The 25,807-nt window shown below is 51.9% G+C and overlaps 1 protein-coding gene across 4 annotated transcripts in view; it reads left to right on the top strand.

The window, feature by feature from the left end:
• The first annotated feature begins 1,138 nt into the window (after positions 1-1,138).
• CREB3L1 (cAMP responsive element binding protein 3 like 1) overlaps positions 1,139-25,807 on the top strand; it is a 44,560-nt gene continuing 19,891 nt past the window's right edge. For 2 of the 4 annotated variants that reach the window (XM_065686331.1, XM_065686332.1), the window contains exons 1-2: positions 1,139-1,361; positions 25,274-25,502. In XM_065686331.1, the coding sequence (XP_065542403.1) occupies positions 1,254-1,361; positions 25,274-25,502 (337 nt within the window). In that variant the 5' untranslated portion in view covers positions 1,139-1,253. The remainder of the gene's footprint in view (positions 1,362-25,273; positions 25,503-25,807) is intronic. The other 2 variants (XM_065686330.1, XM_065686333.1) reach the window with 2 other exon arrangements.

The following is a 25,807-nucleotide window of genomic DNA, read 5'->3' as shown; positions in this document are numbered from 1 at the left end:
ACCTCAGTGCTTCTTCAGCAGGATTATTGTAAGTGGTTTTCCTGAGTGTTGGTTGGAGCAAGGATCAGAGAGGCAGGAATCCATAATCCTAGTTATCTGAAGCCATATAATCTTCCTGAAGCTCTTTAATGGTGCCCAACTCTTTAATGACGGAGCAGCCACAGGGGCTGCTGCAGCCAGGCCTACCTGCAAGCCAGCTTTGGAGAGCAAGAGCAGGGGGATATCCATCCGGCTCCCCCTTGGGCATGGAGCCTGCTCTGCTGCAGTTCTGCTCCCTGAGAGAAGCTCACCTGCACAAATACCTCTCCTTTTCGGTTCCAAAGGCTCCACAGCAGCACTCTGAACACAGAGTGATGTTTGCATTGCCTTCAATGGACTGCACTCATGGCTGACATGGGGCAAACGTCTGTTACAGAGACGAGCGGGGAGCACCAGTCTGATGAGGAGCAGCTGAGGGAACCGGGGGGCTTAGTCTGGAGAAGAGAAGGCTCAGGGGGAACCTCATTGCTCTCTACAGCTGCCTGACAGGAGCCTGTAGTGAGGTGGGGTCGGTCTCTTCTCCCAAGTAACAAGAAGTAGGACAAGAGGAAACAGCCTCAAGCTGCACCAGGGGAGGTTTAGGGTGGATATTAGGAACCATCTCTTCACAGAGAGGGTGCTCAGGCATTGGAACAGGCTGCCCGGGGCAGCGGTGGAGGCACCGTCCTTGCAAGTGTTCACACACCGTGCAGATGAGGGCCCGAGCGATACGGGTTAGCGGTGGCCTTGGCAGCGCTGGGGAACGGTTGGACTGGGTGAGCTTAAAGGTCTTCTCCAACCCGGCTGATTCCATTACTCCAACCCTATGGCTGGGGTCCCCATCAGAGCTGTGGCAGGGCCTGCTCCGTCCATCGCCCTGCCGGGGGTCGGCACCAGCCTGGGGCCCTTCGGGAGCCGCGGGCGGCCGCCGGGCCCGTGCTCGCCGTCGGTGCGGGAGGCTGCCCGGGAGGCGGGCGCGCTGCCTTAAGGGGGTGTCGGCGAGGGAAGTCCCGCCCCGCCGGCTCCCGGTGCGCGGCCGGGGCCGTGCCGCAGCCCGCCCGGCGCTCGGCAGCGGGGCGCTGACAGCTGCTGCCCCGGGCGCTGCGGGCCCCGGTGCGCGGCTCGCTGCCCCTTGGCCCCGCCGCCCCATGGACCGGCGCCGCCGGGCCGCGGGCCGGAGCGTGCGGCCGCAGTGAGCCCGGCGGAGCGCGGCGGGCGGCCGAGCCGCGGGCACCATGGACAGTATCCTGGAGCCCTTCCCCGCCGAGCGGCTCTTCCCCGCCGCCGGCACCGGCTTCCTCGACCTCAGCGACCTCAGCGAGGCGGACTTCCTCAGCAATGTGGTAAGGGCCGGCCGGCAGCCCGGCACCCCCCTGCCCTCGGCGTCCTCCGCAGCGGGGACGGGACCCGCCGGGGCTGCGTGTGCCGGGGTCCCGTCCCTGAGCGCGGGACACAGCCGGTGTCCCCGGGCGTCCTGCCGCGGAACCACGGGGTTTTCCTCTTACAACGCGCTTTGTCGGGGCTTGATGGTCCTAAAGGTCTTTTCCGATCTCGTTGGTTCCGTGATTCTGTGAGTGACGGCTGGGGGCGAAGCGAGCGGTCCCGAGCGGGGACGGAACAACCTGCCCGGCTCTGCTCGGAGGCACGGCCGGTGCCGTCGGGAGAGCTCCGGGCTCCGCGCCTCCGCTCCCGTCTGCTTCTAACTTTCCCTGCGAGCGGCGTTTGGAGATGAAGCATCTCCTGCTTGGCGCTGGGGCTGGGCTCATTTACTTTGGAGAGAAGGGTGAGGGGGGAGAGTGACTTCGGAGGAAAATGTGTTGCCAGTCCCAAGGAACCAAAGGGGCATTGTTCACCTCTCGGGAAGCTGCCCAGCGTCTCCGAGGAGTCAGGCGAGTCCCCAGACCAGCAGCTCTCCCCCTGAGAGGCTTTTTGCTGCCCTGCCTGAGCTCCCGTTGGGAGGCTGTGCTGTGAGTCCTGCAGCCCCTCTGCCGCAGGACCCAGCCCAGAGGCAGAAGGGGGGACCCGGGCAGCCTCTGAGCAGCCGCAGCCGTGGGGCAGTGCCTGCCCTAGACACAGGTTTTAGCCATGGCTTGTTACTTCCCTGTCACAACCCCTCAGCGATCCCGCTGTAGTGCTAGGAGTGAGTCTGGCCACACAGAAGCAGGAGACAGGGAGAGGAGGGCTGTAGCCATCACACATCTGAGGAACCCATTTCTGCTTCGCTGCCCAACAGATATCTAAAGCCTTTTGTGCTGCCTCCCTTGTGGAGGAGAGAGTGGAGATGCAGAATCTGCATCAAGGTTCAGTGCACCACAGTTGGGGTGTGGAGACACAGCGGGTCTGGGAAAGAGATTCTGCAGCCCCATCTCCCAGAAACCTTCCCAGCTCCTTATTTCCAAGGTCCCTCCGTGCCTCAAGGACTGACTCCGGTTGGGCTGTACGGGCAGAGTCCCTCTGTGTCCTGCCAGGCTTCCAAGGGCATGCCAGCCCGGACTGGGCACTTAAGGCCTTGTCTGCCTATATCTGAGAGACCTGTTGGTAGGAGACTTGTGCTTTCCCTACTTCCGTATACAGCCAGCTTGGATGAAGCTGTGCTGATACAAAGTGCTTTATGCCGGCACCATTTATTCCCTTAGCAAGGTGAAAATCGTACGTATGGGCACCAGCCCTTTACCTGGGCGCAATGTGGGGCTGCAGTCCGAAGCCAGGGAGCCCCTAACCGATAGAGGGGGTATCTCTTTACAGCTTCAACACAACTTCTGCCTGCGAGCAGACCCTGTGAAAAGGAGCTTTTGTGTAAGAGTGCCACCTGGTGCCACCTGCCAGGATAGTGTTTGAAGAGTGAGGTGGCTCTGTCCTGCCTCATTTAACCGGCCTTTTCGCTGCTTCTGGCAGTAGCCTGCCCTTGCCTTCATGTTAACTGGGTTGAGTGACTGAGGCATCGTTGTGCTCGGTTTACAAGTACAAAGGATTATTAATTCTTCGTGTGGGTTTTTCCCCAACTGCCAGCCCCACAAACTGCTGCTGGAGTGTGAAAGCCAAGCTGATGCTTTCTCTTCTTGCAGATGATAAAAGAGAAGGGATTCTGTAGCCGCTTCTCGCCTACCAAATCTGTTGGTGATCCAGGAGCCAGAACATAATACATCACCCTCTTTGTTCTCCCTCTGCATGACAACATGGGGGGAAGGAATACACTTACATTTTCTTACTAAACCCAGCAGCTCTCCTGGGATCTTGGGATGTGTTGAGAAGTTCTTTTTGCATGGAACTGTGCAAAGCATCACCGTGCACAATAGCGCACAAAGTTGCCAGTGCCTTTGCTTCAAAGATGGGCAAACTTTTCCAGATATTGTTCAAGCATTTTCTTCTTGGAGCAGGCCAGGAATTTTGGTCATAAAATAGCAGTATGAGACTTAGTCTGAGGGTAATCTCTTCTGTTCGGAAAGGAAGCGGAAAGATGGATGGACCTTCGCTGCAGAGGCTGTGCTCCTTCGGGACAAGATTCAATGTCTCTAAACTACTCTCCTTTCCTGAACATTAGCACTCCTAATGAGTCATCTTGGTCTTTACAAAATGGTTCTTTGTATTGTTCATCTAAATAGTGGCAAAGAAGAAATGAAGGCAGGTCTGTAGATGTGTCCTCAAAGAGGTCTGTGTGCTTGACACTGAAACAAACGCTCTGAGTAAGTGTGGGGCTGCCATTCAGAGGGAAGCAGGAGGAACGGGTTGACAGAAACCTCATGGAATTCAGCAAGGACAAATACTGACTCCTACCCGTGGGATGGCTGCACTGACCCAGCGCATCTGCCCCAGCAGCAAAGGCAGCAGCTCGCGGCAGGAGGGTGGTGGTAGCCAGGCAGCAGGAAGGGATTATCCCTCTTTTCCTGACAACTGTAAAACTGAAATACAGATCCGTGCCCAGCTCTGGACAGAAAGATCTTGGTAAATCTGAGTGCATGGAGGGGTGAGCACTGAGATAGCTGGAGCTGGGAGCTTCTCCTCGGAGGGAGCCTGGCTTAGCTCAGGAGGAGCAGGAGCTGCCTGCACTGGTGAGGAAGTTACTGAAGAGATGGAGCCAGGCTCTTTCCATAAGTGCATGGCAGGAGGATGAGTGGTCATGAATTGGAACGGGGAAGGTTTAGACTGGGTCTAAGGAAACTATTTCTCACTGTAAGGAGAATTAGGAGTGGATGAGGCTGCCCACAGGCACAGTCCTGGAGGTTTCCAAGACATATCTGGACAAAGCCCTGAGGCTCTGGTTTTAGCATTGGCCCTGCTCTGAGCAGGAGGTTGGATTAGAGACCTCTGGAGCTTCCACCCAGCCTGCATGAGCCTGTTTGCTGGGTTTGGATTTTTGGGGAGAATCTTAAGGAGAGTGATGTCTACTTGACACTTGGAGGGGAAATCTCCAAAGGACACAAAATGCTTCTTCTACCTCACTTACCTCTGCTAACAGGACTTACATACAGTGATTGCTAACAGCACTCTCAGTCTGCTTTTGCTCAGGATGCCACACACTGCTCTTGAACGTAGGCAACTTTGCTCATCTTTTTCTGCCAGAAGGACCCACCATAACTGAAGCTGACCCTCCATGCAGTGCCTGCTTATCCATTTCAAATGCCTGTCTCCTGCCCAGTCCAGCATTTCTGTTCCTGTGAGCACCCATCTCTTTACTTATGGTCTATTACAGCTGCACTCAGAGCTTTTACTTTCTCTCTCAGCTCTTATCAGTGATGTGAAACTCTTCAAAAGCCTTATCTTTTGAGTCACATTCACCTCTGTGCTTTACTGGTATCAGAATGAAGCTGGAATAAACTAACCAAACAGGAGCTGTGTTTCTTTTTAACCCAGTCCCCCAGTGGGTTTGTTTCTTCACTATATTTCTGTATTTCATAGTAGGAAAAACATCTTCAAAGATGACTTTGGGTGTTCATACAAACACAGCTCTGTTTTGACTCTATGCTTTTCAAAGCGTTTTCTTTACCTCCTTCTAAAAGAGAGACATCAAGACAAGAAAATAGCCTACATGCTAGTCGAGGTCTTCACTGTTAGAAGTTGCAAAATGGCAATTCAGGCTGTCTCAGTAGTGCTTACCCAGCTTCCCTGGGGAATGCACACTGATGTGCTCCCTCACTGTGTGATCCTGTATGCCCGGGCAGTGTGACAAGCAGCATCTTCTGGAGCTCATGAGGGGGCACCAGAATGGGAAACTACTTGCCTCTGTGGGCTGCAACTTGAGTGCAAACTGAGTTTAGTGTCTACTGTGTGCTTCCCCTTAATATTGTCCTGGCCAAAAGAAAGGGGGAGAGTAGCAGGACCGTGTGTAGTGAGCAGTGCTGGTACAACTCATAAGGGGAGCTTCCCCTGAAGATAAAGAGAGGCTATTCACTATGAATGACCATTACTCCTGAAAGAAGCCTGTACACACTTCTACTCCTCTTGTGCCTACAACAGGACATAAATAGCACTTAAGTGGTGTTTATGTCTTGGACTAACCTTTGGTCTGAGTGAGTTGCATGCTGTGTCAGCTCCTCCTCACCATCTCCGCACACAGGGAGGATGAGGAGCTCAGGCAGATGTGGTCATCCACTTCTTATCTCTTCAGCTGCTAGACAGGGGACCTCTCCTGTAATGGGAGGCTGGGTCCCTGGGACTGATGGTGATCCCTCATGGGGACACATGTGCAGCATTTTGGGCCTCTGTTCCCATGCCTGGTAAACTTGGTCAGTGGCACATCCCTGCTTAGTCAGCCAGGTACTGGGTAAAGCAAACCTTTTTCTTTACATTTTACTTGGAGCTTGCCAGTCAGAGATTCCCATGGGATCTGGAGCACAGACAGAGAGACCTGGTGCGGCCAAAAATATGAATCCTAAAATAATAGTTCCCAGATTTCCTATTTCCTAAGTCTATTGGATCCGTCTCACAGTTCCTCCATTTCATGTCCATGCTGTTCCTTACTGTCTCAAAGTGGTACCTACACCTGCAGAAGTGCTACCAGCAGGATGAAACCAGAGTTGAACACACGAGTTCCCTGAGCCTACAGCATCATCACTGCAGGGTCATCACCAGGAAGCATGTTTCCATTGTGGTAATGAAGACAGGGGGAGACTTGAACTTCCTTTGGAAGTACTTCCCCACGGAGGCTGGGGATCATTTGTATGTCCTCCCATAGCTGCCAAGAAACCAATAAACATTTGGGATACTCTTCCTAAATCAAAACCTTCATCTGTGGGATAACTGCCTGCATATGCTGGGGATCCATTGGCCTAAATGCTCATCTTGGCAGACATGGGAGAACCCTTTAACTGTGGTGGGAGGCCAGAGCTAGGAGAGAGGTTGCAACTCAGAGCAGGAGGGCAGGAACGCATGTGTCCAAGGCGAGGTTGAACAGTGGAAAGACAGCCATCATCTTGGTGGGGAGAAGCAGGAAAGACTTTGGGGAAGTGCTTGCAGAGTAAACAAAGGGAGGGCTTGGCAGGAGGTGGAAGCACATCTGTGCACACAGTCCGCTCCCGCTGAAGGAGGATGTCACCAGCACCAGATGGGAGATGCTGGAGTCGTGTACAGTATCTGCCAGGTGATCCCCACGCAGTTTGGCATAAGGCAGCCATCCAGTGCCATCACCACTTTCAGAGGGGAGGAAATCTGAGGTCTCTTTTGTACAGATGAGATTGTAGAAAGCCTCTGAGACTGACCCATTGGATCTCCTCTTGGTACCAGTATGTGTGCCCAAGCACAGTGTCTGGTGGTTTCTGAATCCCATGACCCATGTTCTGGGTCCATCAATGCAGTATCTGCTGCCACCCAGGAGCCCATCTAGTGCTTCACCGCTCCCATCCCGTGCTGTGCTGGTCCCATCCGTTACTGAGCGGTCCTATCCGGCACTGTGCTGGTCCCATCTGGTGCTGTGCTGGTCACATTGAAGCCCGGAACAGAGCTGTCTGTGCTAGAGAGGGATATTTGGAAAGAAGAGCATTTTCTGCAGCAGTCCCTTAAAGGGCAATTTGGAAATAGGGATTTCATAGCCACGGGTGCAGCTCCGCTGTTCAGAATGCGGCCAGGCTGACACCTCTGCAATGTACTCCTGTTCTTCCTCTGAGAAAGGGCTACTCCTGTGCTTGCTCCTTCCTGCCTTGTCTCAGCACTTCCCTGTAGGTTTTAAGGCTGTAGCATTTAAATAGCATTTAGTCCATTGCTTCTTTACTATTTAAAGAATTCTCAGTGTTAAAGGAAGCGAACGAAAACGCCCAGCTCTCTGGAGATGTCTTTGTGATGGCCACAAGGCACGTCCTCTTCTCATAGCCACAGGTAGGATTGTGCTGGGTTTGAATATTTGATTCTCAAGACTGACGTGTACCTGAGTGGCTGAGTGCGTTTCAAGGAAGGGATGAGTCACCGCACTGAAGCCTGTGTGCTGTGCTTCTGTTGTGGACAGTCCACTGCAGGAAACCAGATGCTCTGCAAAAGCCTCTCCTCGCTGCAGAGTTGCAGAGGAACAGGTTGGGCACCAAGGCTGACGCAGGTCATTACAGCTCGACTAAGAAACAGCCAAAACTGTCTCTTGGCCTGACCTGGCTTGGAGATTTCCCAGGGAAATCCCAGGTCTGTGCTGCAAGGTGATGCCCTCACCTCTGCGTCACAGGCAGCCTTGTGGCCAGCATCGTGCTTCTTCAGGAGAGGTGGCTCTTGGAGGAGCCAAGTGCATTTGTCCTCACTTCCAGCCAGTCTGGGGTTACTACATCCCCCCAACCCCAGCTTTCTGCTGGAGACTCTATTTATCCTCCTCCACACATCTGCACTGCTGGGACTTCATGTCTCCACATGAGAGGAGAAGTGAGAGCAAGGGTGGAACCAAAGCTGTGTTTCTCAGCCATCCCCATGCTGGCACTATGGCTGTCCTGCTGTAGCATGTGCTGTGCATACAGCTTTAATGTCATTCGGTGTCCCCTGGCTAAGGACCCTGTTTTCAGGCTGGCAACAGGACAGGGTGAGTGCTTGCATGGAGCCCTTTTCTTACTCTTTCCTATCTCTGGAGCTCAGCCTGTGTTGTGAGTTGTTGGGGGTTTTCCTGGGTTGGTGCCTGCATGTTTTGCCTCATCCCTCAGACCAGAACTAGCTGAAGGGTTGCGAGGAGCCAAGGTCATGGCTGGGGTGGCAGGGGACTGCAGGTAGCCTGCTGCGAGGCAGGCTGTGTCTTTCAACCCAGTTGCTCCGTACACACCTTCCATGCAGTGTTTACATCCGACTTATTCCCAGCTGACCAAGAAAGTGATTTCTTCCTTGCTTCTGCTTTCCTGTAGGGTCACATCATTTAAGGTTTTCCTTTCCCATAGTCTCTTGAGCTGACCTGAATGCTCCAGCCTTCCCCTTTCAGCCCCCTCTTTCTGATTTCTTCACCCACCTTCTATTTCTTTGCATCTCTCCTTTTACTCCTATTTTCTTATATCTCTCTGTGGGTTTCCTGCCTTTGAAATCATGTGGAGCTGCTCTGCTCTGGTCAGTGTCCAAGTGACACTTGACACTGATCTTGACACATGTCGTGAAGGCTGGAACCACAGATATCCACATGCTCTTTCACTCCTTTCTCTTCCTATTTTATCTTTTCACTTTCTAGGATTACAGCAATTCCTCGTTCAGGATGGAAGCAATGTGCATGGCTCCTCTCCCTCAAACTAGTACGTAATTTAAACCAGTGCTGGGGTAATTAGTACCATCTTTAGGGCTCAAAGGTGATACCTTATGTGAGGTCATTCATTATGATCACTGCCCAGCCCTTTCCAGAGGAAACTCACCCCTGACTACCTCAGCAAAGTTGCTTTTGGCTTCTTCACACTGTGACTTTGTCTTGATTAGGAAAAAATGTTCGTTTAGGGCAGCCTGGCTGACCTGAGGAGCAAAGCTCAAAACTCACTTAGATTTTTCCTTGAATAGATGCAACGTAACACGTTCAGCTTCAGCGATCTGTGTCAGGAGTTCCCCTGCAGCAGGAATGTCAGGGCTCCCTTAGGAAGAAGCTGGCAGCCAAGGCTGGAGGAGAAATACAGCTTGGGCCTGACACCAAGCACGTTACACAGGAGGGAGCTGGATGCAGCACTGGTTTTGGACACTCAGAGTGGATTGTCAGCATCCCTCCTGCAGGTGGGCTTCCACAGACTGATGCCCAAAGAACTTCCCCTGTGCTGGGGGGGCACTGGCTTATCCTCCCGATGCCATGGTACATCCAGGTGGGTGCTCAAGAATAACCCATCTCCACTGGCCAAGGGTCTACCTCGCAAACCTGCTCCTCAGTGCAGTATTTGCAGCCCTCCCTCTCATGGGAGGAGAACTTTTCCGTCCAGAAGGGAAAAGGGAGACCAGGATGAAGAAGAGGACCCGGGTCCAGAGCACTGATAGTTATTTGTTGCATGTCAGAGCAGCTCGATGTTAAATGGGTCCAGTAAACTCATGGCAGTTGGAGGAAGGAGCTGGGCAGGTGCTTGTGGCTGGGCTCAGTACTGCCCCAGGGGAGGGACTGCAAGCCAGGCAGGAGGAAACCAGCTCTGACATTTGTAAAGGCTGTTGATGGAAGGTTTCTGTCAAAGCCTTTTTAGTCTCTCAATCCGAGAGCTCTTTGCCCAGGGAAATCTGGCTCTTCTTTCCAAGCAAATGTGGCAGACTCTGAGAGCTGATGAGGTGCTGCTGAGCCACAGATATTGAATTGCCAACTGAATGATGTGGGGTTTGTTTTTGTTGTGTGGGTTTTTTTCCTCTCCTGATGGACAGTGGTGCAGGGAGGATGTTGGGAATGGGAGAACTGTATTTTAATCCCAGCTCTGCCTGTTCTTTTGTGTGTGATCCTCAAGGTGTCACTTGCAGTGATGCAGTTTTGCTACTATAAAATAGTGCACACCCTTATTCTTACTGACATGGGGCTCTGCCATCAACGGGTGAAGCAGATGAATGAAGAGTTAGACTGGAGTGGGGTTTTACTGGTAGGTATCTGCTGGGAAAGGTCCTTACTGAAGTCTCTTTGACTGACTTTGAGGATGTACGTGATATTTGGAACCTTTTCGAATATCAACATCTGAAAAACCACCTAAAAGTTTGGTGGGTCCATCCTCCACCGATGTCCCAGCTATCCTTCACCCGTCTCCTGTTCTTTATCCATACGGCCTGCATATGTCTGATTCTGACCTCAGATACTTCAGGCTAATCCAGAGTAATCTTCCTGTGTCAGTTTGAATGGTCAGCAGCAGGATTTAAGGTACTTGGTCCACGCTGTTGCTGGTCTGACCTCTTTGGGCCTTCCTGAAAACCAAATTTGTGCTTTGTAAATCCAGTGACTGAGCTGTGCTTGTACCTCATCCTCCACTGCACAATCACATCCTGGCCCGGTCACAAAACCCAGCTTCTCCCTGAGAGCACCCCGTTACATTTCTGCCCCAAACTGCTCCATGGTCAGGGCTGTGCCAAGTTCCGAGGCTCCCAAACTGCGTCTCACCTGGTTTGTATCTGAGAAGGATGTCATAACCTGAAAGCGCCAGCGTGCCATGGCTGTATCAGTCCCCTAGCAGGGTATTTAAGTCCTGTGTCAGTCCCTCCTGCTGCTCAGTGCATGGTTTTGCACTTCCCCCTTCTCTTTGGAGGTGCCTTTTCCCCAGCCTAAGTCTGCCTGACCCGTTATAAAGTTAGTATCACCATCCTCCACTGGGAAGAGTGATGCAAATGTTGCTTTTCCATTCTCTGAAGCTTCTCCTGCTCTTCAGGATTTGTCAGATACAGTTGGCAGCAGCCCAGCAGCTGGATTAGCATCAAATAATGAGCAAAAGGCCTGCAGCCCTTTCTGGCACCCGGCAGAGCACACACACCTTTCATTCTTCTCTTGCATGTCTTTGAGCCCAGTTTTTATCACGTTGGGGGAGAGCTGAGTACCAGATGCTGCTCTAGTCAAGGCTGAGGACAGTACAGAGGGTGCTGCACTCCTTCCTTTGTCACTAATTAGTACCAGGGTGGTAGCTAGAAGCTGCCAGCCGCGAGAGCAAAACTGTTTTCTGCCTCCCTTTGTAACTGCAGCCAGTGGCAGCTGTAAGCAGCTGGGGCGAGCGGCAGCAGAGCAGGAGCAATGCTCATTCCTTAATTTCCCGGAGTGCTTCAGGCTCCAAGGGAGCAGCTTTGGCAACCTCCTTCTTTGCAGCCAGGGACTGAAGTCCCAGGTGGGATCAAGGCACACATTCCTATGTCAACCCCAGCAGCTATGGAGTACCGTGAGGTTCCCCAGCAGCCTTCCTACCTATGAGTGAGTGACCCGTGCCCTATCCACTGGTGTCAGATGCTTTTCTGATATTCAATGAAATTGGACTATGTAGAGTTGCCAGAGGATTTATTTATTTATATTCTGGGAAAGGAAAGAGGGAAGGAGGCCAGGAGGGATGGAGAATAGGGAAAGAAAGAGGGAATAGAAAGCAAAGACAAGAGAGAGGTAGCTATGCAGTTAGCATTCCTGCACCATCTGGACCTGTTGGCATGGCCCCAGCTGGACGGGCTTGCAGGTTTATCCACAGCATGATGTAATCTCCATCGTCCAGCGTTTTTCTCCTTGCTCTGGATGGCTTCGTATCTGGTGCATGTCTGGAGCGGGCATTTTGATTTCCTGTTGCTATTTGTGGACTTTTCCTGGCGGATCCTCAAGAGCAGCTCGGGCGGTTTGCATTCCTCAAGCTGCAGAAGCAATGCCACCCTGCCAGCACAGAGCCTGCTGTCCAGGGAGGGGGAACCGGCTGTGGTTTGCATGGTGCTGTGCTTGGAGAGAGTGGGACACCTCTACCTGACGCTGCTGCTGCAGCTCAGCTCAGGAGTCAGCTTCAGCACCAACACAGAGAGAGCTGTGGGTCCCACTTCCCTGCCCTGGTGGGTCTTGCAGCAGAACAGGAGGAAGGAGAATTTTACTTGGCCCAAGACCTATTCCTCCTTTTGGTAGATGTCAGTAAAAAGCAACTGATGGATGATCTCAGCCCTTCTCCCTTGCTAACGCCAGCACTGGAGAGCATGAGGACTCTCGGCTACCCTGTGAAGCAGGTGGGAAGGGGAGCTGGGGAGGTCATGGTCCAACACTACCATTGCCAAGGCCTGTGATCTTCTTGCCTCCATCACTCAGTGCTGTTTCCAGAAGGCAGTGCAGGGAAGGATTCAGACTTGTGTTCCCTCCGTCGTCTGTGGGAGACAGCCATGCCTCACCAAGACCAACCATCTCTTTTTTCTTGGGTCCTTCCCAGCACATGAAATGAAGAGGGTTTGCACATCCGCCTCCATAAAGGCACACTGTTTGAATATATTTAAGTTACAAGATCCACGCAGTAGCAAAGTCGTCTTCTTCACTACATAAATTCAGTGTGTGGAGTGGCAAACTGTAGAGCCATAGGTCCCCTTCTGCCTTTAGAAACAGAGCAGCTCTCACCCTCCCACTGTCTGGAAAGGTCTGAGATGTCCAGAGGATGAGGATGGGATTTCTCTGCAGTGTACCACTGCTGCAAGCAAACCTCAAACCCAGCGATCCGAGTGGCCTGCTTCAGAGTACACCGTTCTCTGACTCAAGAGATGTGGGTAGCTGTGAAATGAGCCATTAGGCAACAGTACTCCCTCCCTCATAATGCCTCATCCTGCCTGCATGCCTTGCTTCTCTTTGTATCCTTCAGGGGTTTGGGAATGGAGAAGTTGAGTGCAGTGACCCCCTGGGAGAATCCTGCCTGGTGCAGCAGTTGTCCTGGTTGAACCCGCAAGGAGCAGGGCTCTGCTTTCATAATACCCCAGGGATGGCCTGTCCACCAGGGATGGACTCACTGGAACCACAGAGCTGAGCTTTTCCACCCAGCTCGGCTCTGCTGAGCGAGAGAGTAGCTGAGGAAAACGATGGCCTCTTTATAAACCAACTGGCAAAACTCTTGCATCTCTCCTGGGAGCAGGCCAGGGATTCTGAGTCACCGCTCAAGCGGGTTGCAGCCAAGGTAGTCTTACCCAAGACATTAAGTGAGAGAGGAGAGATCCACCCAGGAGCGCCCGCAGAAAGAGAAACAGTCATGACCATAATTAATAATAATATAATGATGAAAAGATTCAGAAATGCATTGCCCACTCCAAAAATAAAGTCTGAGGGCAATTCAAATGCTATAAAGAAAGGAGAAGAGAGGAAAGAGTTGAGAAAGTCCGCCAAAGCCTGCATGTCAGCTGCAATGCGAGGAGTCCCATCCAGCTGGCCTGCGTTCAAAGAGCTCCTATTGTCCAACAGCATTTCCAAGACACCATTCAAAACTTTCAGAAAATGAACCCAAGATGCAGGGTGAGATTTATCACACAATAAAGGCAAGCCAGATGTGTGCACCCTTTCAGAGAGAGAAGACAGGAGGAAGGCGATGGAGGAGCGAAGCAGGGGAGAACCAGGCAGCAGAGGTGTGAGGGAAGAGGGTGGCATGGGAAGGTCTGGTGCTGTGAGCATCCAGGCAGGAGTAGGGGCTGGGTGCGTCAGTGCTGAGACACACAGAGAGCACTTGTGAAGGTTTTATGTGCGCAAGAACTCCATACTTAGGAAAACTCACTTGGTGCCGGGATTAAGGGACAGAAAGGAAAGATCTCGTGGATGCTTTTCCTCTTCTGTTGCACATAAACCCAGGATGGATACTAAGAGGTTATTGTTGCTTCTGGTCCTGGGTTATACCTGCATGTTAAGGCCATGTAAGAAAGGATGCCCAGAAGCCAAAGCACTGTAGATTTTATCTTGATTTTCTAAGCTCACACCCTTCATTACTGCTTTGCAGCACTGGCCACCATGGCAGGGCTGTAGCTTTTGCCACAGGAATCACTCACTTCCACCTGTGATTTGATTAGGTTAAAATCTGGCAATTAATTATAGAGAAATATAATCTTTGAATCTGCTGTTAATGTGGAGTTCCATGACTACAGCCTGCCATCATTCAGTAAGTCCTCAATTTCTCCCTGCCTGCAATGAGACCAGTGTGGTTTCTGCTGTCTGCAGCATAACCCAGGAGGGTGGCCATGCCATGCCACACTCCTCAGATTAAAAGGTGGCTTAGTTTTGTTCTCAGGAAGGTCTCTCGTAGTAAGGGCTTGTTCATCTAAGAGCAAAAAGCCTGAGAAAACACTTTGGAAGCTTAAGCTCGAGAGTCCCTCTTTGCAGTGACTCATGTTTGGTGACTGTAGTTAGCTTCTCCAACAGGGTTTATTTTAGAAAGGGGTGGATTTTTCTGAAGCCTTTAAACTGAGATATTTCTTTCGGTGAAGCTCAGTTGCAGACGACGAGATTGAAGCAGGAGGCATGAATGTAGGTCCTGTACTCAGCTATGTAAGGAGCCATGTTTGATTACCTCAGTGGTTCCTCCAGGCCCCAAAACCCATGAAGCCATCCACCGCCTCCTTGGGCTGCTCCAGGGATATCCAGAGAAAGGATCTCCAAATCCACTGGCATCTGCAGACAGCCCTCCAGTGATGGGGTGCAGATGCCTGCTTGATCTCAGACACAGGAGCTTTCAGGGTTTCCTGTCTTCAGAGAAACATGGCATCTCTTCTTCCCAGAAGCTTCTGACCTTACTTGAGCTTACAATCCCAGGCCTCCTCATGTTTATACTTCTTTTTACCAGCTACAGGGTACTTGGCTGCTGGGCCTTGTCATGTAGACGTTCATCTTGGAGAGGGGACAGCTGGAGAGTCAGGCGTTTGGAAAGGGTTTTCACAGGCTGCCTTTCTCCTTCAGCCTTGGTTTTCATCCCATGGTTGAAGTGACTGCACTACCTCTGACCAAGCAGACCTGCACCCTCCTCTTTGGAAACACACGACGTTGATTCCTTGTTCACCAACATCACACCTTCATTCTCTCCCCCCCAGGATGTCAGGATTAACAACAGGATGGTGTTAATTCAGGCTGCCCCAGTAGTGACGAATGGTCTGAAAGGTGTTACTGCCCTTTGCGGGCTAGGAAGGATTTCCCCATTCTCTAGAGACTCTGGTTTCTGCAGCTCCACCGCTGAGGTGAAAATGATACCCTCAGCATTGGAGCTGAAGTTTAATTTCCTATCTGCTGCTCAGGGCACAGATTTTCCACTGCGATATTGGCAGCAGGTCAGAAATCTGCATTCCAAGCTGAATTGCTTTGAAAACATTCCTGGTGCGGGTCCCCATTCAGTCTGCTCGTTGCAAAACCCAGCTCTTACCCTGTCTGGCCACTGAAGAGAGTCCCAGCTCTTGCTCTTTCAAGATTTTGGGTGAAAATCCCTCACATCCTTGAGTGGCAAATCAGCTGGTCCAGACTTAGTTGCTCTGTAACTGCCCTTTACAAAGTCCCAAGGAATGAGAGCCACCAGTAATGTTTGGTATTAGCTGCATGCCTCAGCTCTGGGACTTAAACAGAGCACAGCTATCTTCCTCTTCCAAGGCCTGATTTTCTTTATGGGTCTCCAGGGACCTGCCAGAGGACAAAATGTGAATTATCTCTGATTTTGCTCTCTGAACACTAAAGTGAAACAGTTTCAATGAGACAAATGAAACTGATTGAAAAGATAATGCCTCCTCCTCTGGTTATCTCCCAAAACAGATTTCTTCTATCTCCCAGGGCACCTTTCGCATTGCTTAGATTGCTTTTCTTGCAAGATACAGAAAAAAAGGCCTACAATCATAGAATCATAGAATAGTTAGGGTTGGAAAGGACCTTAAGATCATCCAGTTCCAACCCCCCTGCCATGGGCAGGGACACCTCACACTAAACCATCTCACCCAAGGCTCTGTTCAGCCTGGCCTTGAACACTGCCAGGGATGGAGCATTTACTGCTTCTTTGGGCAACCTGTGCCAGTGCCTCAACACCCTCACAGTAAAGAACTTCTTTCTTAAATCTAACCTGAACTTCCCCTGTTTAAGTTTGAACCCGTTACCCCTTGTCCTATCAATCACTACAGTCCCTGATGAAGAGTCCCTCTCCAGCATCCTTGTAGCCCCCTTCAGACACTGGAAGGCTGCTCTGAGGTCTGTGGAGGTGACAAGTTGTGTAAGAGCAAAGATCTGCCAGCTCTGGTGGCTCCAACCCCATATTGGGCAGGGCAGAAGCTTCCAAGAGAGATGGAAGAAATGGTGGAGTGGTGTTTATCCCGGTTTATACTGGATATTGAATCAACTTCTCCCTCCCACTGGCTGGTGACTGGTTTGAGTTGCACCTCTCTAATTTATTTCCAGTTGTATTGAATGTTCCTACTGTATTTCATGTCTTTTGGTGATACTGTGACCTGGCTCCACTGCAGCACAGCAGTACAGTTCACAGAGTCACACAGAGTAAGCCAGCATTTTCTTTCATTTGCCCTGCTTGCTGCCTTTCATCGCACTGTGTGTCCCTCTCCATCAAGCAGAACTTTCCCCTCAGCTGTCCAGGCAGACATACCACACGCAATTCAATCCATGTAGGCTTTCTCAGGATAGATTTGCCTCTAGATTTGCAGAGCCGGGCTGGAGTTGCATCCCTAGGTTGTGCAGGAGTGCTGCACACCAACAGGCATGGCTATGGAAACCCAACTGTGTTGTGGCTCTGTGGGGATTGAGAAGGGATGGATATGTCTGGGATCTGCAAAGGGCATGCCTGGGTGGAGGTGGATCAGGGTAACAGTAGAATGGGCCTTCCTGAGGATGGCAGTTTACATTTTCACACCTAAGGAGGTAAAGTTCACATGAACCTCCTCCTCTTGATGCTACAGCAGCTGAGACTCCTGTCCCCCATCATGGTGTGGAGTTCCGGTGTCACCAGGAGCCTGCTGAGGCTGCCAAGTCAACACAAAGAGGTAAAGCACCAATTCAGACAAGAGGGCAGTGACCTGGGGCAGTGATGATGATCCAGCTTCTCCCAGAGCTGCTGCTCATGCGAAGTCTCTGCCCAAAGGCTGTAGTGACCTCAGCTTGGGAAGGAGCAAAGAGGAAGAGGCCCCTGCCAGCTTGCTCAGGGGTGCCTGCATTCCCACAGGGAACACTTCCCACACATCTCCTTTCGAACGCGGCCCGGTTGCCACCACAATGGCTAAGAAATAAAGGCAGCTTTGTTGTGCAGCAGCCAGGTGTCTTCTTCAGTTCTCTGAGCTCAAGAAAGGCCTTGAAGGTCAGACTTTTTATTGACCTTTCATGGACTCCTAGAAATAACCCCCAGATCTGCCAAATGAGGGCTAATGAGCAGCCAATCTGCATGCTTCACCCTGAGAGGGCTGTGTCCACTTCTGCTTATGGTTTAAGTCCTGGTCTAATACTTTTTTTATCAGAGTCAGCTGCAAGGCAAGCTGTAAGCCAAAAGAAATGTGGGACATTCATTGCATATGTAGCGTACACGCAGCAAAAAGCTTGCTGGAAAGCAGAGGCATTCCTCTTTATCCTCCAGGGTGCTGCTGCTGGGAGGAGAGGTGCTCTTGTCTCTGCAGATTCAGCAAGTCTTGTGTAGCAGGCAAAATGTACTGTAGATGCTTTCCACCCCAGGCTAGCAGAGCCTTGCTTGCCCTAGGGGAGGCTGACATGTTCCTCCTCCTCCCTAGCATGGGCATACCTGCTCTGCACTCTGGCATCCGAAGGCAGCTTGAGGGCACACAGAGAGCCACACCACTATGGCCACACTGACACGTGCCTTTTGAATCACCCCGCTCCACAGTCTTCCTCCTCGCAGGGTGCTTCCAGTCTATCCTACATCACTGGTCATAGTGGATGCTGATCCCAGTTATGCTGAGCACACCGGTCCCAGTGGCTACACCAGTGTCCAGACTCCTCTGCCACTGCAGCAGCAAGTGCTGTTGGTGCCTCCTTCTGAGCCACTGGGAAACCCATCCACAGGCTGTCAGATTTCGGCTTTCCATGAACCTTTTTCTCTCCTGTTTTCCTTCATGGGCAAACCCATTTAAGTCAAAGACCCACTCCTGAATGCCTCCTGAGGTTCCTCCCCAGCCAACAGCCAGCTCACAAACTGAGCCGGGTGTTACAGTCGCAGCCACAGAAGTGTGATGTGGTCCGTGTGGGGTGTGTGCTGTTAACAGCATCACCCATTCTGTCAGCTGATGGGGCAAGGTTGCTGGTGAAGGGTCTGGGGCACAAGTCTGATAGGGAACGGCTGAAGGACCTTTGGGGGGTTTGGTCTGGAGAAGAGGAGGCTCAGGGGAGACCTTACTGCTCTCTCCAACTGCCTGAAAGGAGGCTGTAGTGAAGTGCGGTTAGTCTCTTCTCCCAAGTAACAGGAGGAAACAGCCTCAAGCTGCACCAGGAGAGGTTTAGACTGGGTATCAGGAACCATTTCTTCACAGAGAGGGTGCTCAGGCATTGGACCAGGCTGCCCGGGGCAGCGGTGGAGGCACCGTCCCTGCAGGTGTTCACACACCGTGGAGACGAGCCCTCAGTGCCATGGGTCAGTGGTGGGGAACGGCTGGACTGGATGAGCTTAAAGGTCTTTTCCAACCTGTTTGATTGCATGATTCTGTTCTATGATTCTCGTTACTCCACACACACACACACGCTGCAGTTGCATGGGAGGAGGGGGGAGAACCCCACAAAACCTTTCCGCCTGCCAGAGGTCACTGCAAACCGTGGGAGCAGCATGCACCCGAGGGGGCATCTTCCCAGCGAGGCAGCGTCCCCCGAGGCACTCATTAAGACATCCCAGGATGAGCGAGACCCACGGAGGGGCAGAGGCGAGGCGGCCCCTCCGGCCCCGAGCGCCCGGCCGAGCCGTGCGGGCACCGCGGGGAGCCGGGGCCGTGAGGAGCCGGGGCCGCGGCCGCTCCGTCCTAACCCTGCACTCCTCCCGCCCGCCTCGCGCGGCCCCGCTGGCAGCCGCCTCCCATTGGCCGCCGCTCGGCGGTGTCGGCCAATGGGCGGCCGCGGCTGCCGGCCGTTGGGAGCGTGCCGCGGCGGCCGTTAATCGCCTCACGGGGCTGGGGCGGGGGGGGGGGGCAATGGCTGAGGGCACCTCGGCGGCCCCGCGGTGCTGCTGAGCCCCTTCAGGGCGCCGTGCCCTCAGTCGCCTTCCCCCGGTTGTGTGTCGAGCCTTTGTCATCCCTCCTTAGGTCCTGTGGCGCCTGGTGCTGGAAATTTAAGCCAGGTCCTTGGCGCGGATGCGTGGTGGAAGGAGGGTTCCACAGCGAGCTGTGCCTCAGCCTTGCTGGGACTTCACAAAGCACCGAGGACATGGCGGCTGCTGCCAACGAGGGCTTGTGGCACTTTTGGTCTGAGGAGAGAGAACTAATGGCACAGCAGGCCTGTTGGGAGCAGGCCACCATGGCCATAACCTCTCTTGCTTCTCATTTTGCATTATTCTACAGGCAGCAGTAATTCTGGGCCTGGTTCCAGACCAGGTGCTGTCAAATCCTTCATCACCTGGAGGCTGGGTGTCAGGGAAGCTGACAAATAAAGACTGGTGACTGGGGCATTGGTGACAGTCTCTGAGAAGGACTGGGGGGTGCTGTTGGTCAGGATGCTGCCCCGCTGCTGGAGGGAAATAGTGGGGTTAGCAGATGGTTTGGGAGCTTCAGCCACGCCATGCAGAAGGCAATGGGGTAGCTGGTCAGTGGCGAGCTATCCAGGCAGTGGGACAAGCAGCAGGGAGCTGTGGTGTGTGAGGGGAGAGACCAAGAGCAATACAAGTCAGCACAGAGGGGTTTGGGAGAGCCAAGAGCTGGCTGGCTGATCACTTGTGCCCCTCAGGGTGCACATGCACTGACTAGACTGTGAGAAGTGTGCGCAGCATCTGTCCATCCTGCCTGGATCTTGTTAACGCTGTCAAGATCTTCACTTTCATAAGGTCTAGAATCCACTGTATTTTAAAGAGAGCAGAAGGACTGTCTGGAGTGTACGGGCTCTTCTTTCCTGGAATGTAAAGGAAACCTCGGCTGTGCAGCTGGAGTGCAGGGGGCTTCATTCCTTAGTGAAAGCAGAGAAGGGAAATGCAGATGTCACAGCTGGGACAGGAGATTTATCTTGGCAAGCAAAGAGGAAAAATACTTTCAAAAAGAAAAGAGAAAACTCAGAAGAATCCCCTCCCCATCTGCACCGCCTGCCAGCACGAGCACAACCTCCAACCTGCAAAGGCCCTTCGTCTCCTGGGCCTGGGCTGCCGCCCAGCTGGATTAGCCCCTCGCTGCGTTCTCTTTGGAGCGAGACCATTGTGGTGGGAGCAGGGAGGCTGTGAGAACCAGGCTGATCCTGACGGGAGATCGTCTCCAAACAGCTCAGCTGGAGGTGGGAAGGGGAAAGTCACAGTCCAAGGATGGAAGCGTGAAAGAGAAAAGGAGGGATAGACGCAGCCAGGGTGACCACAGAGAAGTGAATCCAAGGAGAGGAAACCGTTCCCTCCTCAGCCATGTGTGGTGCCACTGGGCTACAAAAGTGACACCTTAAGGCCTTCCATGCACAGTGGGGCAGGGGAAAAGGCTTAATGTCTCTTGGGATCCCCAGAGGTATAATGCCAGCTCTGGGTGGGGGGAAATGAAGAGCTTGCATTGGAATATCTGGATGCCTTACATTAGCTCCCAGGATAACTGTTGTACAACAGGAAAGGGTGTTCAAATGAGGAGTGCACGCACGCACATACAGTGTGCTATTTAGACAACCCTAAGCATGAGGTCAGGATGAAAACATGTGGTGGAAATATGTTTGGAAGAGTCAGTGCCTGTGTCGGTCACCAGGAGTGGGAGGGAGCAAGAGCCAGCAGCTGACAGATTTGCACTCTTTCCCCATGGCTGAGGTGGCTTCAGCCCCAGCACATTCTCCTGTGGCACCAGAGCATCTTAGGGCTCTCTGATGGGCCTGGGGATGCCATGGTCATTGCCTGCCCCATACCTCTACATGCTGGCTCATCCCATTTGGGTGCTGCCTCCCCATCTTCCCACAACTGATGTGGGGGGCCCGGCAGTCAGAAGTGGGGTTTGGATCAGGATATCCAGCACATCCTCACCATTGCGTTTCTGTCCCTTGGCTGCCCCCTTCCTGACCGCTCACTGGTAATACAGCTTTGGAAACACATCTCGTGCTATTTCTTGGCTTTGGAGCATAGTTAGAAAGAGAAGGAAGGAGGGTGTAAAAGGGAGGGGGAGATAGCAAGAGCAAATAATGCGAAATGAGACTGTGCTGTGAGGTTCCCATCCCATCTGGAAGCTGTTTTCCCCCAGTACACTTCACACCCGCTCCCTCTGGGACAAGATGGTAAAGATCATGTTTCCCAGTTGACTGGTCTCCCTTGCTTAAGCCAGGCCCATCTGTGTGAAAGCTACTTGGGATATCTTAAAGGAGAATCTCAGTAGAGTTGCAGAGTCCTTCATTGTCACGATTGGAAATTCTTGGCCAGCTCTCTGAGGAGCTGGAGCTGACTGATCACCTTCTGGCTAGAAGGTGCTTTTGAGGAAAGAGCCTTGAAGAGGATGTGAGAGGATCACCCTGCTCTGATCATAAACCTCTGTCCATCCTACCTTCATTCATATCTGAATCCTGTGGATTCTTTCTTGGACCAACAAGTGCCACAGCACTGGGAAAAGTCTTCCCAAAGCCCAGCACCGTCTTTTCTGGCAGCACATGAAGGCCTTTAGCTGTGGGGGAGAAGGGAGGGCTAGTGGCTGCCCAGCACTTCCTTTGGCATGTGAGCTTCCAGCCAGGAGAAAGCTACAGTCTATTTGGTCAGGTGATAAACCTGCTTCTGTTTATTGCTCAGGAACTTAGAGCACAGACCCTTCTATGATGTGCCACGATCCATACGGGCCTGGGACACAGTACCCTGCGATGTGCAGCTCCCTGGAGCCTTCTTTCTCACATGCATTAAGGAAGAGCATAGCTGAAGCCTTCTCTGAATGTTGCCAGATAGGAGCAGCTCCCCCAGTGAGAGTGGGAGAGAGTTTGCATATTCTGGGTTAGCAGGCTTGATGTAAACAATTTAGCAGCCGTCTTGATGGCATCTATCCAAAATAAGCTCTGGTCTGCTCCCCACTATGCCCATCACAGTTGGATCTGGACAAGAGGACACATTTTCCTGTTACCATGTGGTTGCATGCATGCACGGCTGTCTTTACTAATCAGAAATCTAAAGTTAATAATACCTGTTGTCATCAGGAGAGAACAGAGCCAACCCAAGAGACACAGCAGTCTTCATGGGACGTGGTGGCTAGCTTCCTGCTTGACCTGTAGTTTCCATTGTGGATATAGCCAGCTACAAAGCCATGTCATTATCTTTGTTTGCTTTACTCTGCTTTCATCTCCTTGCCTCTGCCACTTGCCATGTAAGTAAAATAGTGACCTCCAGCTTTGTGGCAGCTCTAGGTGCTCTCCCTCTTTGAGTGTGCCTGATCCCTGATGCCCCCTTTGACAATAACTATAGTTATTCCCAATCTTATAGGCTAGCTTCCTTCTTCCCACCCTCTGTGTCTGGAAATGTTGGAACGGTATATGTATGATTGGTGAGAACTGAAGGGCAGCTGCTTCGATGAGAAGCCTTTGCCAGTATTTAGGTGCACTGGAGGATAGGACCCAGGAGCCTAGACTGGGCTACATGCCCCAAAATGTCTGGATTCCCAGGAAATCTCTGCTTATCACCCCTGTTTTTCCCATACTGTGCTGTAGGTCTCCATCTCTTGGGGGAGAACATCTCTGGGAAAACAGTGTTGCCTTTATCCTCACTTCCAGGCAGTGAGGTCCTCCAGGAAGGCTGCTGTGTGGTGGCTTAAAGAAGAACCAGAAATATGCCATTGCTCCTGCCAATGTCGATGCCCATGTTAAGGCTCCAATACTCAGCTCCTTGCACTCATTACTCAGCTCTAAGCCCATAGCTGCTGCTGGAGAGATTTTTTAATGTCTCAGATTAAAACCAGTGACACATCTCTGCCTCTTACCTCCATCCTACAATGGGAAGACAGCTGACTGATCAAGAGCTCCTTGTTCTAAGCATGGGTGGGATACTGCTAAAAGACAGTATGTGGAACTACTGCATAAATGCACCTTCTTGACTCTCTTCACTCCCACTCTGCCTTTGTTAATACACAGTTGTGAAAGAAATGGGAAGCATGTGGCAGTCACAGCTCTCCCTGCAGCTGTCTGTCCAGCTCTGTTGTTCTTCCAGGGTTCCAAGGTGGTTCTAGTTTTGGTTAAAACAGTACATCTGATTTGAGTGCCTCTTGTTGGATCCTGGCTCTGCTGTGCTCTCATGGTGCTCTGGCAGCCAAATCTCTGAATCCTTTCACTTCTCTGTGGTTGCGTTCTCGCCCTTACCGTAAGGCTATCGTATTCACATCCTGTGTTTGCTTGTGTTGTTTAGAGAAAGCAAGACAAAGAACAGCTGCTACACTAGCAGGCACTCTCTGGAGTTAATGCTCCAAACTCTTTACTCCTCTGTGCTGTAGGATAGAACAAACCCTGCTTTTCCAGTGCTTTTTAAGATAAATATCTAACCCAGTTCCATCTGCTGACTCAGCTCCCTCTGAAAAACAGTTGTGCTCAGCGCAGATGGGAGGTGTTTTCTGTCTCTTGATTCAAGGGCAGAAATGCTTCTAGGCAACTTGGAAATGGCTGGGTAGGTTTTACCAAGCTATCCTGCCAACTCCGCTTCCGGCATGGGAACAAGTGGAGAAAACTTCAGCCCAGACATCCCAGGGAGAGCCTCAACACTGGGATTTAGCATGACTGTGCCTTTTCCACCTTACCTACGAATGTAGTGTCTGCCCTCCCAGGGCTGGCTCACTCCTGGCAATGGGAGGACAGGACAAGTGGGAAGGAAGCAAAGGGAGAGAAACCTTGTGTCAGGTGGCAGGGACTCCCCCCCACTTCCAGCATGCTCTGTGGGCATCTGAGTTTTTATGTTGAGTGGCTGAGGGGTGAAGTTGGAGGGTGAAGGGCACTGTTTCCCTCCCCCACTTGGGAAGTGTGGGTCTGTGCAGCTGCTTCACTCCCCAGCCTCACCCCAACCCTCTGACAGCCAGCGTAATGTTGACAGAGTGGTACTGTGCTCAGGTAAAACAAATAGGAGCAGGAACCTGCAGGCTCCAGCATCCGGGGTCCTTTGGGCAACTCCTCCCTCAGTTCTAGCTCTGCACACACCTCATGCTCCTTCCTGAGCTCATCTCTCACACTGGAATTCATTGGCATTCATATCGCCAATCTAGGACCTATGTGCTCTCTCCCCCTCTCTCTCATCCATACCCTGTTGCTCTTGGTATTTCAGTATGCTTCTTTCAATGCCTTTCTGCCCACCCAGATGCTTTTCCAGGCAGGGGGGACCCAGTCTGAGTCTGCTGAGCTCTCTCCAGTTCATTTAAGTTACACAGTTCTGTTTGTGTAATATAGTCACTTGAATGTATCTGTCTTTTCTTTCCTCTCCCTGAGCCAGAAGCCTCAATCTGCCAACAAATGGGATAATTTTTCAGCTGGTGTTTGGCAACCACCTTTTTTCTCCCTGCCCAACCAATGCTTTGTTGTAGCAAATGGAAAAGTTAGTGATTTGACTCCTGAATAGGAGGATATGCCTCAAAGGAAACAGGTTCCCTGTAGCATCAGGAGCCCAGCTCTGCAGCAGCACTGGCCAGATTTACTGACTGTTACTGGAATGATTAGTGGGATGATTGTTTGTTGTTAACAGCCCATCTGTAGTGTTTAAACTTCATCGGGGAGCTGAATTTCACAGGCATTATCTGGCTGGAGGACAGCCTCATATGGTCCACAGAGGGGCTGTGAAACCCCAGAGGAAATGAAATACAACAGGAGGTCTTCCTGTTATGTCGATCCAACTGATCTTTTTTTTTTTCCTCTGATAGAAATCAGCAGCTGGGTTGATGTTCTGTGGGGCATTGGAGTGCCTATTGCTGCTGGCAGAGAGCATGAGAAAGTGTCTGTCACCAAGGACAGGTGCTGAAGAGGGTGATTTTCTGCCACACTTGCATTTTGTCATCACAGGGATTTCTTGCTTTGCTCTGTATTCGGCTTGTTGTCACAGTGAAGTGATGCTAGGAGGCCAAAGATAAGTACCACAGAGGAAGGGGGAGATGTGACGATACAGAAGAGTTGCATGAGTGTTTGTGGCATAGATAAACAGGCAGAGAAGATGTACAGCGCCACAGCCCTTTCTATCTTAATTCAAGGTGGTTTTATCAAACTGGTGCAGGCAAGGGATAGGAACTGCTTTTTTCTCATCCAAAAAGGGCTGTGGCTGAGGTTTGCTTCCCAGTACAGAGGAAGGCTCTCAGATCCCTCTTGGAGTTGACACAAATGCTCTCTCTCTTTGTCTTCCTTCAGCATTTCTCAGAGAACCTGGATCACTTCTCCGACAACATGGAGGATTTCTCCAACGACCTCTTCAGCAGTTTCTTTGATGACCCAGTACTGGCTGAGAAGAACCCGCTGCTGGATATGGACCTGGATCCACCCACCCCAGGCATCCAGGCAGAGCACAGCTACTCCCTCAGTGGAGACTCTGCTCCCCAGAGCCCCCTCGTGCCTGTCAAGACCGAAGATAATGCTAATGGTGAGCATGAGACATGCACACTGCGCAGCTTTGGGCACATCTCTTAGCAGAGGCTCCAGCTGCTTCCATGTATAAGGACAAACTGGCAGTTCCTTGGGCTTGATCCACTGTTGTCAAATACAGCCCACATTTTTTCCTTTAGTTTGTGCTCTCACAGCCACATTGCTCCTTTGCTGGGCAATGATAATTGGCTGTGGTTGGGTGTGCTGCCAGCTTCTGGCAAGCACTAGGCAATGTCTCTTAAGGACCCTGCAAGCCTGGGTGTGGGTGCTCTAGATCCAGGTCTGTTTTGCCATGAGGCAGCA

This window comes from Lathamus discolor, chromosome 6 (assembly GCF_037157495.1).
Source record: "Lathamus discolor isolate bLatDis1 chromosome 6, bLatDis1.hap1, whole genome shotgun sequence".
Classification (NCBI taxonomy): domain Eukaryota; kingdom Metazoa; phylum Chordata; class Aves; order Psittaciformes; family Psittacidae; genus Lathamus; species Lathamus discolor.
This window is presented reverse-complemented; position numbering and strand designations above follow the sequence as displayed.